Genomic DNA, 15,567 nt, shown 5'->3' on the forward strand with positions numbered 1-15,567 from the left:
CAGAATAAGGTGAGACTCTGGGGACAAAATTACTTCCACATTGCCAAGACGGGCAACAAAAACTGTAAAAGGCGAGAAAATGTTAGTCGTGCTTCATTAGCGTCTAGCATTTTTTAGCAATTAGATTTTCAGGTAAGGTTTGTCCTGCTAGACATTCTTTTATTATGATACCATGTCAGGGCACGTGACCTTCCCTTCCTTTATTTCGGCTGCAGTGACTAATGAGTTAGCATCGTTTATTTTTTCCTGATGCAAAGCTTGTTAGTTCCTTTTACATTATGAACATTTCGCTCACATCAATATTATTCGCCCCTGGTTTTTTTCAACATCATACTGACATTATCAGAAAGACTGAGAAGAATAAGGTTACGTGTGTAGCAGTTTTGGGCTATTTTTGTAGCTCGAAGTTTCACTCCTTTTATTCTATTCCTCGTCAAACCAAGCAGACCATTCTGTGAGTACCTTTATCTTAGTATGTGGAAACAAAGGTCATCAGGCCAGTCTATTCGTTGCTGTATTGCACCTATTTCTTTATTTTTCTTGGGAAACATAGAGGTCTTTTCTGCTACAGCAAAATCTTCGGCGGACGTGAGTGGTGCAACTCGCCTCTTTGTTTAACCCTTCTTTCGCAGCTTTTTCTTCTTTTCAACTTCCTTTTGTTTGTAAGCAGCAGTGGCCCTATTGAGACAGTCGTTCCCTCGTGATGTCGACAAACGGACCAACAAAGGGGCAAATGCAGCCAGGAAGTGACTTCCTAAACATCACAGGATGTGGCAGTCGCTGACGCTATGTGCCCAAAACATTTCCACAGCATCAGCTTTCCTATATGGACTCTTAGGAAAAACATAAGACAACGTCTGTGACAAAGTATTCCCTCGTGAAATGTTTTTAGATCACTGTTCATTTGGCTTCTTGATATCACTCTACTAAAAGGACGCTGTGGCTACTCTCCGCAATATTTATGTCGCTGTGAATAAGGCAGGAAATTCTGTGCTCGGCATTGCGTCGGTAGCGGTAGCCAACCGAACATGTCGGCACGGTTGCAAAGGAATGAATGTCTTGCTTTATTGACTGCTCAATTTATAGCCGTACAGGTAGCGGTGGGAAAGAGAGTGACATCCTCTCGCCGAGAAGCTGATTTGTGTGCATGGCATGTTGATTTGGAGGCGATGACTAAGCTGCCTCAAGACACTGTAGTACAACAAAAGACCAGAACAAAAGAACAGATAGGAACCCCATGAGCGCTAGCTTGCAATAAGCTTTTTCCCTTCAAACAGCCCATTTATACGCCAGAAAAAAGCACGTAATCAGTGTTGCACATCATTATCCTATTCGCAGAAATCCAAGCTCTTTATCACTGACGAAGATGCAAGGCTTGCAACATTCCTTTGACCTGAACTATCGAGTTTCTCTGTTCAATGATTTCACGAGTTAACCTATCCCTACGTTTTGCTATCACAACAAATTTATACAGAAAATGCATGTTTTTGTAATGGCAAAGACATGGAAAGCTTATGTTACCAAAACGTAGGGATAGGTTAACCCATTGAAGCAGAAAAGATGCATAGTTACGGTCACACAGGCGTAAGCCGCCTTTCATCTTCCCTAGTGATAAAGAGCTGGATTTCTGAGAATTGAATAATGATGTGTAAAACAGAGTACATGTCTTTTCTGTCGCGGAAATGCCCTGTTTTGAATGAATTAAGTCTATCCGAAATCAGCGCTCGTGTTGTTCCTTTCTGTCATTTTGTCCTCGGCTTTTTTTTTTTTTGCACTACAGCGTATTGAAGCTGTGAACCAAAAGGCGCAATACTGAGCTGCCATTGCAGGTTTTAATTATTTTAACTTAGCCCAGTTCTTTCCTTTACTGAGACGCACCACTAGTTTCACAGACATGCCGAGCTCGTTTCCGGCGTCTTTCATGCAGCGACGCAGGAGTGCGGAGACGATGTCCACACTCTCTTCCCTCACTTCCAGCACCACTTCGTCGTGCATCTGGAGCACAATAAAAGCGCCACCTGCAATGCAAAGAAAGCGCACCGAAATTCGTAAGCCACTATACTCGTCTTCTTGCGACAGATTTGACAACGGTACAACAGCTTTCATTTGTGATATGCCAGTGGGCGCGAAGAGAACTGCGTGGCTTTATTTCAAAAAGCAATGTGACCTTCTTATGTGGTTCATCACTCTTGAGTTCATTAAGAAATGTGCAAAAACACAAGTGTACTTGCGATCTATTTTCTTTACGTTTGGAAACAATGTTCAATCTACATAACTCATTTTAGCTTATTTCATATTGCCAGAGGGCGCTCGGAGCGAAAAGACGTTGAAGTGATTCGGCTCCGCACTCGCAGGACATACCAAAAACTCGGACCGTGGAATTCACGTGTACCGGCTTTGTTAAACTAGCCTCAGTCGCCAACACCGTGACAAATCTGGTGGAGGTGAGGTCTGATGTCCCGTAACCTTACGCTAAGCAGGAGTGCTAGTCAGAGATTCGAGGAAACGCCTGTTCACCGCACCAGCAGTAGGCAACGAGACCTACCACCTCAGTTTCCCCATCGGGCATGCCTACCGGCTGCCACGACGTCGTTGCAATGCCTGGCGCGACCCCCCCCCCCCTTTCGTGACGTTTCAGAATCCCCGCGTCCCAAAGACCTTTCACGGGAACACCTACAAAGACGTCGACGACTGGTTGCGGCACTACGAAAGGGTAGCTACGTTCAACCTCTCGAATGACGCCGCCCGGCTACGAAATGTCTACTTCAGCCTCGAGGATGGCGCTCGGACGGGGTTCGAGAACCATGAAGGGCAGCTGTCTTCTTGGAGTGAGCTCAAGCGTCATTTTGCGGCAACTTACGGTAGCTGAAATCGCCGCGAACGGGCAGAACGCGCTTCCAATCTTGGATCCAAATGCCTAACGAAACCGTCGCGGCGTATATAGAAGGCATGACGCGCCTCTTCACGCGTACGGATCCTAGGATGTCCGAGGACAAAAAGCGGCGCTACCTCATGCGTGGCATCAAAGAGCAGCTTTTTGCTGGCCTGGTGCGCAGCCCGACGAAAGCTGTCGCAGAAGTTCTTGCGGAAAATCCACTATAGAGAAAATGCTTCAGCAGCTAACTTCGGCACAGGATCGTACTATCCACACCGCCTCCGTCTCTGCCGAGTTTCTATCGCATGGCATGGACACATTGGCACTATGGGAGCTCGTATGTTCGATTGTGCGCGAGGAACTCCGACTGCTGTATCGCACACCTCAACCAGCTCCTACCTCCATTACGAGCGTTGTGCGCGACGAAGTGCAGCAAGCGCTCCGGCCTCCGTTTCCAAGCGGTGAACCTCGCCCTGCTCCTCCTCTTACGTCACCTGAGTGTCACCGCCCCACATGCGCCGAGGTTCTGCAATACTCTCGGCCCTCGTCACAGTCCATGATTACTGCGAACTTAGCTATGCCGCAAATAGCAGCCCGCGTGATCCAGTACGTCACAGATTCGCGACCGTTTACACGGAAAGCAGACGAGTGGCGTACCCCCGACCGACGGCTGTTATGCTTTGACTGCAGCGAACCGGGCCATATCTATCGGCGCTGTCCCTACCATCGACTGGGTCTCGAAGGGTTTTCCGCCGATTCTCCGCGGCCTCGCTACGGCGAATGGCCTCGAGCCGTTGAAGATTTTGTGAATGACCAGCGCCGGGTTGTTCTGTCTCGTCTGCGTCAATCTAGACCACCGTCACCCAGGGCTCGCCCTTTGCCATCTGCTGCGAGTTCTTCAGTGCCGATCGCCCAGTCCCCGGCGGGAAAACTGAAACCAGCGAACTTCGGAGGCAGGCTCGCTGGACATCGCTGTGCGGGAGACCCCCATCGACACGGACACGAAAAACTACGCATCAACATCGGAAAAGTTTGTGGTTATCGATCATAACGCCACCTCGACGCCACCACGACGCACCTGCAACCACGACTAATTTCCGTTGGAACAGACGACGCACCAACGCACCCGCAACAACGACAAATTGCCTATGGAACAAGAGACCCAACCACGCACCCGCAACGACGATGAACTGCCGATGGGATAGATGACGCAGCAACGAACCTGCAATGAACGAATTGCAGGTGAAGCAGACCGCATACACCGAAGCAGAGCACTCAAAGACTCAGAAGCCTGACATTCGCGAGAAGATTTCGTTGGATATTACCCGTAATACTGGGTGGTCGCCATGTTCGAGCTTTGTTGGATACTGGCGCTGATTACCCTATTTTGAGCAGCCAGTTTGCCGCCGTTCTCAAGAAGGTTTTGACTTCGTGGGCTGGCACACACGTTCGCACTGCGGGTGGTCATCTGATTACGCCTCTGGGCATGTGCACGGCCAGAGTTCAAATTCAAGAGTGAACATTTGTGGTAAGCTGCCTTGTTCTGAAAAGCTGTTCGCGTGACCTGATTCTGGGCGTAGATTTCCTGCGTGAATATGGCGCAATTATTTACCTCCGGGATTGTAAGGTCTCGTTTTCTATTGAGTAAGCAGTGGCCCTCAGCAGTGCAAAGCGACTTCTCAACGTGCTTCGAGTTTTTGCGGACAGTGTCCCGCTGCCACCCCGAACCAGAACCTTCGTTAATGTCAAATGCAATGCACTTCACCATGGTGACGCAATAGCCGAAACTAACGTCTCGTTACTGTTGCCGCAAGGAGTCTCCGCGACCCGCAGTTTGATCCATCTTAACCGTGGTCAGTCAAAGGTACTTGTTACCAATGTTTCGCACGAGTATCGCCACCTTTTTCGTGACACTTCTGTAGCTTTCGGCGAACGCATCTCTGATGTCTCCGAGTGCTTGTCCACAAAAGCCGTGCCACCGCCCACATCCCTCGACAATCTCGACGTCAGCTCAGAGCTATCGGTAAGCCAGCGTGAACAGCTGTTTTTATTGTTACTCGAAGTCAGAGAGTGTTTTGCATCGTCGTCAAAAGCGAATCAATCTCCCATCGGCAAGCACCAGATCGTGACGTTCGATGATGTGCGCCCAATCCGCCAACACCCCTACCAAGTCTCTTCTACCGAACGCGAAGCTATTAAGAAACAAGTTAAGGAAATGCTCGAAGATGATTTTATCCAGCCTTCAAATAGCCCTTGGTCCTCCCCGGTTGTTCTAGTTAAAATGAAAGATGGCACATTATGTTTTTGCGTCGATTACCGCAAACTGAACGCCGTAACCTAAAAGAATGTTTACCCCATGCCGCGGATGGACGACTCTCTCGACTGGCTTTGACGTGCAAAGTATTTTGCGTCCATCGATCTAAAAAGTTGCTACAGGCAGATTGAAGCAGATGAGCGAGATCGTGAGAAGACGGCCTTTGTCACATCTGATGGCCTTTACGAATTTAAAGTTCTACCTTCCTGCCTGTGTTCCGCACTCACCACATTTCAGCGAATGATGGACACTGTCCTCGCCAGCCTTAAATAGCAGTGTTGCCTAGTCTACCTAGATGACGTGGTTGTCTTCCCAGAATCGTTTGCACAACTTCTTAAGCGCCTGCGGTCAGTACTCGAAGCCCTCGATCCGCTAACCTAACACTTAAGCCACAGAAATGCCACTTTGGCTACCAAGAGCTTAAATGTCTCGCCCAAGTCGTCAGCGCCGCCAGCGTGAAGCCCGAACCTGACAAGCTTGCTGCTGTAGCGGAATTTCTGATTCCACGTGACAAGAAAGCTGTTCGCCGATTTCTCGACTTGTGCTGTTACTACCGGCGTTTTATCGATAACTTCGCTGATCTCGCTGAACCGCTGACTCGGCTCACCCGGGGAGACACCCCTTTTGTTTGGACTCACGAGCAAGAAACTGCCTTTACCGAGCTGCGTCTCCGTCTCCAATCGCCGCCAGCTCTAGCCCATTTCGAAGAGCAGGATGAGACAGAAATACACACGGACACCAGTAACATTGGCCTTAGGGCGGTTCTCATGCAACCTCACGAGGGTGTTGAATGAATCATCGCCTAAGCCAGTCGTACTTTATCCCGCGCCGAGACGAACTATTCAACTACTGAAAAGGAATGCCTCGCCATTATTTAGGCTGGTACGAAATTTCGATCCTGCATTATAGTCGACCATTTAAAGTGGTCACTGGCCCCTATTCCTTGTGTTGGCTGGCCAACCTGCGTGACCCATGCGGCTGCCTGGCGCGATGGAGCCTTCGTCTACAAGAGTTCGACCTCACTGTAGTCTATAAGTCCAGACATAAGCATGAAGGTGCTACACGCTCTCTTGTGCGCCTGTCAAGCTCGCTTCACCAGACACAGATGACGCTGGCAGTTTTCTCGGAGCTGTTGATGCTTCAGATATGTCTCATCAGCAGCGTGCCGATCCAGAGTTACGAGCCCTGACCGATTATTTAGAACGTGAGCCAGCCACCATACCTAAGTGCTTTTCTCGGAGCCTCTCAACTTTCTGCCTTGCAGGTAGTGTGCTCTAAAAGCACAACTCTAGATCCTAGTCGAGACCCTACCTCCTCGTGGTACCCACAGCTCTGAGAAAGGAAATCCTTTCCGCGTGCCACGATGAACCAACTTCTGACCACTTGGGTTATTCTCGCACACTTGCTATAATACGACAGACATTCTACTGGCCCAACCTTGCCACTGTTGTTAGGCGCTTTGTCAAGAGCTGCCGGCAATGTCAGCGTCGGAAGGTTCCGCAATCAAAGCCTGTAGGCCTCCTCATGCCCATATTACCACCACGACCACCGTTTGATCAAGTAGGCTTGGGCCTTCTTGGTCCTTTCCCTCGGTCCTCCGGTAGCAACCGTTGAATAATCATCGCCACAGACTATCTGACTCGCTATGCCGAGACCAAAGCTTTACCTAGTGGTACAGCATCTCAAGTTGCCCATTTCTTCGTACACCAGATCACACTACGGCACGGTGCTCCGACCTGTATTATTACTGATAGAGGGACTACCTTTACAACGCAAATGATGGCCAACGTTTTTCATCCTAGCGGCACGGCGCATTGAAAAACTACTGCTTATCCGCAGACCAATGGGCTGACAGAAAGGCTTAATAAGACCATCGCGGACATGCTGACGATGTATGCCGACGCCCAGCACGAGACTTGGGATGTGATCTTACCATATGTAACATTCGCTTACAATACTGCAGTCCAAGAGACGACACCTTTCATGCCGTTTCGCCTCGTTTACGGCCGGGAGTTTCGGAAGATGCTGGACGCAATGCTCCCTTGCGAAACAGATAGCGAGCGTTGTTCTGACGCCGAGCAGTGTGCCCAAAATGCTGAACAAGCACGCCAACTAGCACGCGTCCACATCACCCATCAACAGGACAAGGATTCACGATGTTACAACCTCCACCAGAGACAAGCTTCCTACAGCACAAGGGACCAGGTGTGAGTATCGACTCCTGTTCGACGCCGTGGCCTATCAGAAAAGCTAACTTGCCGCTACTTCGGACCATATAAAATCTTGCGGCGCCTCAGCAACGTCAACTACGATGTGCTCTTGGATGGACCAGAGCACAGGGGCCGTCGGCTACCTCGTCCAGAGACAGTTCATGTATTGCGGATGAAGCCGTATTTTGCGCGGTGACTGACAGCAAATATTTTGCGCGGTATCAGCAATTTTCGTTTTGTTTTTTTGGTTTTGTTCGCTTGTGTGCGCGTGTGACTGTGTGCGTTACGATTAAAGAGGGAGGAATGCCAGGGGGCGCTCGGAGCGAAAAGACGTTGAAGTGATTCGGCTCTGCACTCGCAGGACGTACCAAAAGCTCTGACCGTGGAGTTGCACCTGTACCAGCTCTGGTAAACTAGCCTCAGTCGCCAACACTGTGACAATATTAACCATAGTCAAGAGCGGTTAACTTTTATTCGTTCTCGACTTCTATCACAAACCTACACTTTAGTTTTGATTTTATTGTCCATTCCCCTTCAAAGCTCACACTTCTTGCACCTTAATGTTCTTTAATATATTTTTGTTTCAGGTTGATTCCGGTTTAAATTTTGTCTCAGATGCATTCTTAACGCAGGCGCATGTATAGCATTTCTTAGAGGTATTTTAACGCCATATATCTTTGTAGGGCCCTTTTTCGGAAAAATTCGGCATTGTCAGCGTCGCACGTGAGAACAAAAAAAAAAAACGAGAACGGCTCTGGCCGGTGGTAGCTTGAAGGGGGTTACTCGCATGTGCAATGGCAAGAAACTGAAGAGTTGGCCTGTTTATGACGTCAGGACAATGCGTAACATGGCCGGAGTTACCTGCTTTGTGATGGGTATCGAATCTACTGGGAACAAGTTACTCATATCTTTCTCGAGTCAAACAAGATACAGTTAGGTCACGCAGTCCCGACCCGACGGCCTGCATCAAGAAGGCTTGATATTTATGTATGTTGGACCGTAGTTCACATAATGGGAAGACTCACGACTTCTACAATAGGATGTGTGGGGTAATCGATAAACTTAGAGATTCGTAATTCAGCCAGCCGTAAGATGCATGCATGGGAAGAAAGAACTTAATAAGGGAGGGGGGGAGGGCGCAGAAAGAAGCCATGAATAACTCTGTTCCGTTATAACAATAAAAACCGAGCTCGAGGACCTCCCGACTTTTCCATTTTTATTTTCGCACTTACATTTTACGCATGGTTTCGTGGAAACTGTACAAGTTTCGCGGCCTTTTTTCAATGTGTGTACGTTGCATGTTTAGGGTGAGCACAAATAAAACTTTCGCCGCTCCTCGTGTACTGCTATAACCAGAAAGAAAGGACAATTATTATCCAATTTCCAAAGTTTTGGATGTGACGTAGCTGCTTGCTAGGGCTACTATGCATGCTAACTTGCAGGATGTTAGGGTGAAATAAATAATCCGTAGGGTAATTCATTGCCTCGAACGAAATATCCTGTCTTGGTTGTGAAGCCAAGCCCCTACCGTAGTTTTGCTTTTTGCATAGCAACAGCCCCATACTATGAGAGCTAGACAAGCATAGTCATGGCACTGTACCTATACGTGATATCCTGTACCAGGGTCATGCATGGCTTTAACACTGCTCTGAACCATGTATTAACCTCGTAAGAGCAAACTCGCATTCGTTGCTAGCGTCGACACCGAGGCAACGAAATGTCCTGCAGTGTGGCACTGCAGTCGCGCAGCCAATCAATAAAGCAAAAAATTTTATTGCCGACAGGTGTCTGTTTCATTTAAGCCAACCACACAAATCTAGGCCACAGTAGAACAAAGCCAGCGCAAAACTGCTTTCGCACAATGTTAGAATTTTAGCCGAAATATGCTTTTTTTAGTGCGTGGCACAATTAGAGCCAGTCACACATTTCACCGATGTTTTTTCAATGCCGAGCGCCCACCCTCAATTTCGGCATCCTCTCGCGTCATTCGCCAGTCAGAGTTCACGGACAGCAGACCTGTACGCGAGGTGCTCTAGAACTTGTCTGCCCCCAGTCGCCACACCGTGGAGCAGCGTGTGCTCATCTCCTTATACCTCAGCGAGGACTCTCCTATTCGATTAAATATCTCCGCCCTGAGGACCTCCTTTCACTGCTCTAGGTGTGGTGATGTCGATGAACGTATATCAGGGGTAAGCCGTGCTGGCGCCCCTTCTCCAAATTTGTGCCCCGCTGTGGTGGTGCAGTCATTACGGCGCTCGGCAACTCTTCCCAATGATACGGGATTCAATCCCTGCCGCGGCGGCAGTTTTTCGATGGAGGTGAAAAGCAAAGCGCCCGTGTGCAGTGCCGTGTCAGTGCACGTTAATGAAACCCAGGTGGTCGAAATATCTACAGCCGTCCATAGCAGCATATTTCACAGCTTTGGCACGTGGAGCCCCATAAACTCATAAACCTATCCCATAAACCGAACCAAACCAATCCAAATTTTTACTATGCGATTCGGTATTTTTCAAATAACTATCTAAGCTCAGACTTTAAGGATACGACACGATAACGTTAATGGCACCTGTTTGCAGCTACCTAAGCAGACCTTCTTTTGCGTACTCCACTTGAGCACTCGTTTAATCTGTTAAATATTTGCCTCAATATCCCGCGTATTCTTACCGGCATACAGTTACCACCACATTATTATAAAGATCACATGAAATACGTATAAATTCTGGCTTTAGGCAGGCTCTACTAAGTGGCTGCGCGTGTCCTGAATGTAGCGTGTGTAAATTGGGATCCAATTATCCTGAAGCGCCATATTCCGGTCTCACCAATCCTTTTGTTCCAAACGCTGAGCCGAAGTTAACAGCTGTAGCCTACTCGGGCATGTGACGTGGTCCCTTGGCGTCAAACCAGTCAGTGCTCGGCCATGCCAGCGTTATAGTTATGGTATTGTTTGTTTGTTTTTTTTTGCCCGGAACGTGATGCCACCAGTGCTTGCACCACGCTTTCCGGAGAACGAGGACATTAAGGCAGAGGCACTACAAAACGCAACTTTGGTCATTCTAAGCCCATATAGAGAGCGATACCAGCTCTCGACCAATAAAAGGGGTCTCTCTGCAATACAGAGGTACCTTGTTTCCATTCGCCTGTGAGCCACTCCTCTGGGATAAAGAAAGGCAGTTCTGAGAACTTGTTCTTCAGCTGGCAGTCGACCTTCCAGAGGGCCAAACGAAGCACGTCCGCAGCTGAGCCCTGAATGGCCGTGTTCATAACTTTCCGCTCAGCTTCTCCGCGAGCTTTCAAATCTTTGCTGTTCAGGTCAGGCAGGAGGCGCCGCCTACCACGAATCGTTTTCACGAAACCATTTTCACGGGCAGATTCCACCTGCTGCTTCAGAAATGTTCGCACGCCTGCAAGGGGAGAACCGAAACAAGGCAAAGTGATCACCATCTTTGTAATTTGCAGTTGGCTGCATGTTTCTTACGTCGGTACTTGGCAGTAAGGGTCGTAACCAGTCAAAAATAAACACTCTGCTTATGAACAGTAGTAAAGTTCAGTATTCGCATTCTTCAAACTACTGCCAAAATGATCGAGCAGTATAAGTAAAGAAACGGCCATGTATTGCCTGCGCTAAACATTTTATTTGTGTTCTTTATATGTAGTTACTATTATTGGTATTAGTATTACGCGTGTGCTGCTATGTGTTATTTCCGAGTGGCAAAGATGTACCAAGAGTTGAAGTTTACTGAGCAAATGAATCTAAACTAGAACACGACTTTAATAAATCAGGAACGGTTGAATATTATGAAGGGCAAAGAACAAAAGAATTGAGCTAAGTTCATGCAAAGAAAGTAAACACTTGTTTGTATAATGAGCTTCTGAGTGACAGGAAATTGGAATCGGAGAAACAACAATTTTCAAACAAAGCAGCATCATATAAAAAGGCGGTACTAAAACTGAAGTCCATACATGCTTCAAAATTTGTTTTTAATTAACAAAACATGGCGTATTTCGAGGCTAAGGATTAAGTAGCCGTCAACGTATATGTGGAGTATGAAACTGGCTTACTGCGGTCTTCAAATGTGCTAATAATCTGCATTTTGTAAGCACATAATTTTTTCATCTCGTCTGTGAAGTTAATTTTTCGATTATGCATAAAACCCCGGCGCAATCGGTTACTAAAAGGTGCCTTTCAAATGTAACCCGCTCCTCGCGACTGCTTCAGCGCAGGAAAATAGGGTGCCTTCCGCTGTGAGAGAAGCCAGAGGCATTTAGAGCCACACCAGGGAGCTTTCGGCGTCCTCTTTTCCTCGTCATACGTGCGTTCTGGACGTAAAAAGCGTGTGAAGTTACTGTGTGCACCCCACACAACATTGCGCTGCATGCGTTCGGACACACCAATACCTGTGGCTGCGATGTCCTCTTTCAAAGATCGTTTCTCGCAGTGCCAAAACCTCACACCACAATGGGATGCTGCTGTGAAGAGAGGTAAATCCAAGCCGACCAAAGGAAACGTATTCTTTCAGGAGGGTTTTCGTGACTGTGACTACGTGCAGAGCTTATTCCTAATGCGATTTCTATAGGGATTTGTAAAAACATTAGCTAGTGGTTTAACTTTGGGTAAACCAGGAGGGAAGCGAAAGCTTCATGTACCCGGTTACGCGCATTGCCAAGCTTGAATTAAATACATTGTGCGTTTCTCTAGACGTAAAGCCCGTTCTTCATCGGTCTCTTCGGCATGCCGCCTTTTCAGGGCCTCATTCCGGAGATACTTTGCGCTCCGACGCACTACTGTAGCAAGATGTTCGTCCTCCTCCATCTCGCGCAGTTTTGTAACCTAGGCAGGAGCCAGGGGGTCCTATTTATACACGTATCGCTCCCTCTAGCGTCCTCTACTTCCACGTCACACTGACGTCCCCTCACGTGACCTTGACCTTGACAGGGGTCACGGGCCACTTGGTGGCCTGCGTGATTATCCCCAGTCACATGGCGACCACCAGGCTTAAAGCAGAAGTTTGACCTCTAAATATCCCTCCCGACAGCAGGTCACGTGACCTTGACCTTGACAGTGACAGTGGTCACGACCACTTGATGGCCTACGTGACTTCGCAGTCACATGGTGACCATCAGGTCACGGGACCTTGACCTTTACAGAGGTCATGGGCCACTTGGTGGCTTTCTGCTGTGTCTGAAAGTCCCATGGCGACCACCAGGCTTAACACAGAAGTTTGAAGTTTGACAAGGTCGTCTTTGACAAGGAAGTTTGACAATTTCGGCTTGACAGTGGTCACGACCACTTGATGGCCTACGGGACTATGCTCAAAGTCACATGGTGACCACCAGATCACGTGACCTTGAGCTTGAGAGAGGTAACGGGCCACTTTATGGCCTACCTGACTATCCGCCAATGTCACATGGCGACCACCAGGCTTAACACAGAAGTTTGAGCTCTAAATGTCCCTCAAGGTGAAAAGCGTGCATACCCGACGGCTCGATCTACCTACCGTAGTGAAGCTTTCGTTTCAAAAAAATATGGTTGAGTCATGACGTGGTTCTTTCCTGTTCTCGCTCAAAAGTCATGTCAGTCATCATTCCAAAGAACCAGGTTTGTTAAAGGAAGAAAAGGGAGGAAAGGGTTTGTACAGCTCATTGTAATTACATTTCTTCCGGACAGTTTGGTTTTCATTTGTATGTGAACTGTTGCGTTAAGCGTTGATTGCGACTGAGTGTAATGGCCTGATGGACGGGCAGACAGCATTGGCGCATGGGTGTCCTTGCATGTCATGTTTTCCTACGCTACGCCTTCCATGCTAGACATTGCGCAACTCATCAGCCGCGCAGGCTGATGAGTCTTAGCGAACGAGCAAGTGAATAAAACGAACCTGCTTCCCACTGGTGTGTAGCAGGTTAAGCGGGATCGTCTGCCGCACGGAATGCTCGTGCAACCCCTGTGGGAGCGTTATTAGATCAGGCGTGTACTCCGCAGATGAGTACGAGCGCTTCGATGTCTAGAGCGGACTGAGCAAGGTTGGGTTCGATTCTTCCAAGCAGACAATCATTATTAGATGTGATCTAGTGATTTTCAACTCGCTGCTGCATCGTCATGAAAGTTCAGTTCAGTTCAGTCGTTCAGTCGTGTCCGACTCTTCGTGACCCTATGGACCATTTCACGCCACGCTTTCCGGTCGCTCACTATCTTCCTAACATCACATAACTTCATCTGCAGTGCCTCGAGGAATCGTCATGAAAAGCAGTTACCAAATTCACACGAAAACATTTTACATAGTTCTGTCTTATTTTGGGATGCACACTAGCAAAATATGAAATCAAGGTCTATTTTGTAAGGAAACACAATTCAAACCATGATTTTCTCATGAAGGCGTGAGCGCGGTGGGGAGTTACAGATTGGCTTCCAACATACATGAGCTGAAGTTTCATTAGCTTGTACCGTGAGCGTCGAAAAGGGAAAGGTTATCTACGTCTGCTGAATATTCCATGATTCAAGCAGCATTCGGCGCGGGTTGACTTGGTGTCCAGCACAAGACCTTCATCACTGTCTCCCATCCATCACAAAACTCGGCAACCGCGCCTCCCTCACTGTTCATTTTTGTCTGATGGCAGGTTTGCACTGCTTCATCCATCCTATAAAATCCTTCGTTTCCCCAACGTACATCTGACACTCAAATCAGGAATATGGTGCAGCACGCCTTGGGCCTTTTTCAGGGCAATAATCTTTAGGGTGGAGCAGGAATCGTATGAAAATGCTAATCGTTTGGTTCAATATTCGCTGGCCTTCCTTGAGCGTACAAAGGTTTCGCTGAGGGCCATACAGTTTCTTCCGATAATGACATGCAGTACTTATCAAAATTCCTCACTTTATGCCACAAGTTCTCATGCAAAGCCGGAACATGCTTACTGCTGACCTACGCTTTTTCGATTGGGTGTCTTCGATCGGTGTAGTGGGCAGACGGCTTTTTAAGTTACGCTGTTCAGTCGGCGGTAATCAACATCCAACTGGAGACTTCCATCCTTCTTCACGAGGTGCTTTCCAGAGGCTGTTTGACGGCTCGATCATATTATCCAGCACCCTTTCTTCTACTTGGTCGCGAAAATATTGGCGTTAATGCGTCTAGACAAGGTAAGAATTTTGGCTGCGAGGCCGCTATTCTTCATCACCTATTATTTGATGTTTGGGAACAGAAGGTCGACGTAACTTTATTGAGCAAGGAAAACAATCGCTAAATCTTTGAAGCAGATTCTGCAGGAAAAGGCGCAGGCAGGGTTCCGCAGCCATGACCCCTAAGAAGCGAACAGCAGGTATGGCGAGGAGTTTTATCCTTGAGGAAACCCTTCGGTAAGCAGCCGGCAGCGTGTTTCGAACCCATTACCTCCCTAAGCAGAGGCGGAACTGCGCTCAACTTAAGCTGCAAAGAACACTTTGACACACGGCGCCAAAAACAATGATTGAGACAATATGGAAGGTCGTGGAAGCAGTTGCGTGTGGCTGCGATTATAACAGAAAAATACTTCTCGCGTAACAAAGTTAAAAAACCTTGTCACAGCGCATTTGAGCGCACACAAATTGTACAAAGCTTTGCAGGAATGTATTTATATAAATAACGATCTTTAGGGCATTCACTATTTTTGTAATAGGAAACTTCAGTCTTATTCTATCTTGGCGGCATACGGGCTCCAGCGGGCACCACGTAAAAGTCAGAATGTATTCAAAATTCGTTAAAAATCTAGAGTCGTTGATCACAATCCTCAATTCTTTATTTTAGTTTAACGTTGAAACCCAAAAAAGATTAATTCATTTTAAAAACTAGCAGTGGTTTAACTTAATAAACAAAAGGTCGATCGATGGGCCTTCGTGCCATTATGCTATAGTCGGTCGCACACTGGGCAGGAGTGACTAGATGGGTTGCGTGTAAAGTCCTTTGCACGAGAAACGACCACTGCAGATTCTGCGAGGCGAATGGCGCAATGTGTGAACTGCTCATGGGCGATACCAGAGGCTTTGGCAATGGTTAGAGCGAAGGCTTGTACAGTGCTATTGCATGCCTTCATTCATGGGTCTGTCCCCTGTTAACCTCAAGTCTTGAGTCTCCTCGTTCTGGAGTTTTCCTGTCTCTAGTGGCTTGCATTCGCTACCGTTGCTGCGCCAATTCGTTTCCACC

The 15,567-nt window shown here is 47.8% G+C and overlaps 1 protein-coding gene across 1 annotated transcript in view; it reads right to left on the bottom strand.

Annotated features, from left to right (window-relative positions):
• Positions 1 to 524: 524 nt before the first annotated feature.
• Positions 525 to 15,567, bottom strand: part of LOC146177690 (uncharacterized) — a 104,053-nt gene continuing 89,010 nt past the window's right edge. Inside the window, exons 7-8 of the mRNA XM_084580533.1 lie at positions 10,522 to 10,800; positions 525 to 2,018 (exon numbers count right to left, since the gene is read on the bottom strand). Coding sequence (XP_084436659.1) covers positions 1,837 to 2,018; positions 10,522 to 10,800 — 461 coding nt within the window. The 3' untranslated portion in view covers positions 525 to 1,836. The remainder of the gene's footprint in view (positions 2,019 to 10,521; positions 10,801 to 15,567) is intronic.

The sequence above is a fragment of the Amblyomma maculatum genome, chromosome 10, assembly GCF_055883805.1.
Source record: "Amblyomma maculatum isolate TAMU_Amacu chromosome 10, ASM5588380v1, whole genome shotgun sequence".
In the NCBI taxonomy this organism is placed as follows: Eukaryota; Metazoa; Arthropoda; class Arachnida; order Ixodida; family Ixodidae; genus Amblyomma; species Amblyomma maculatum.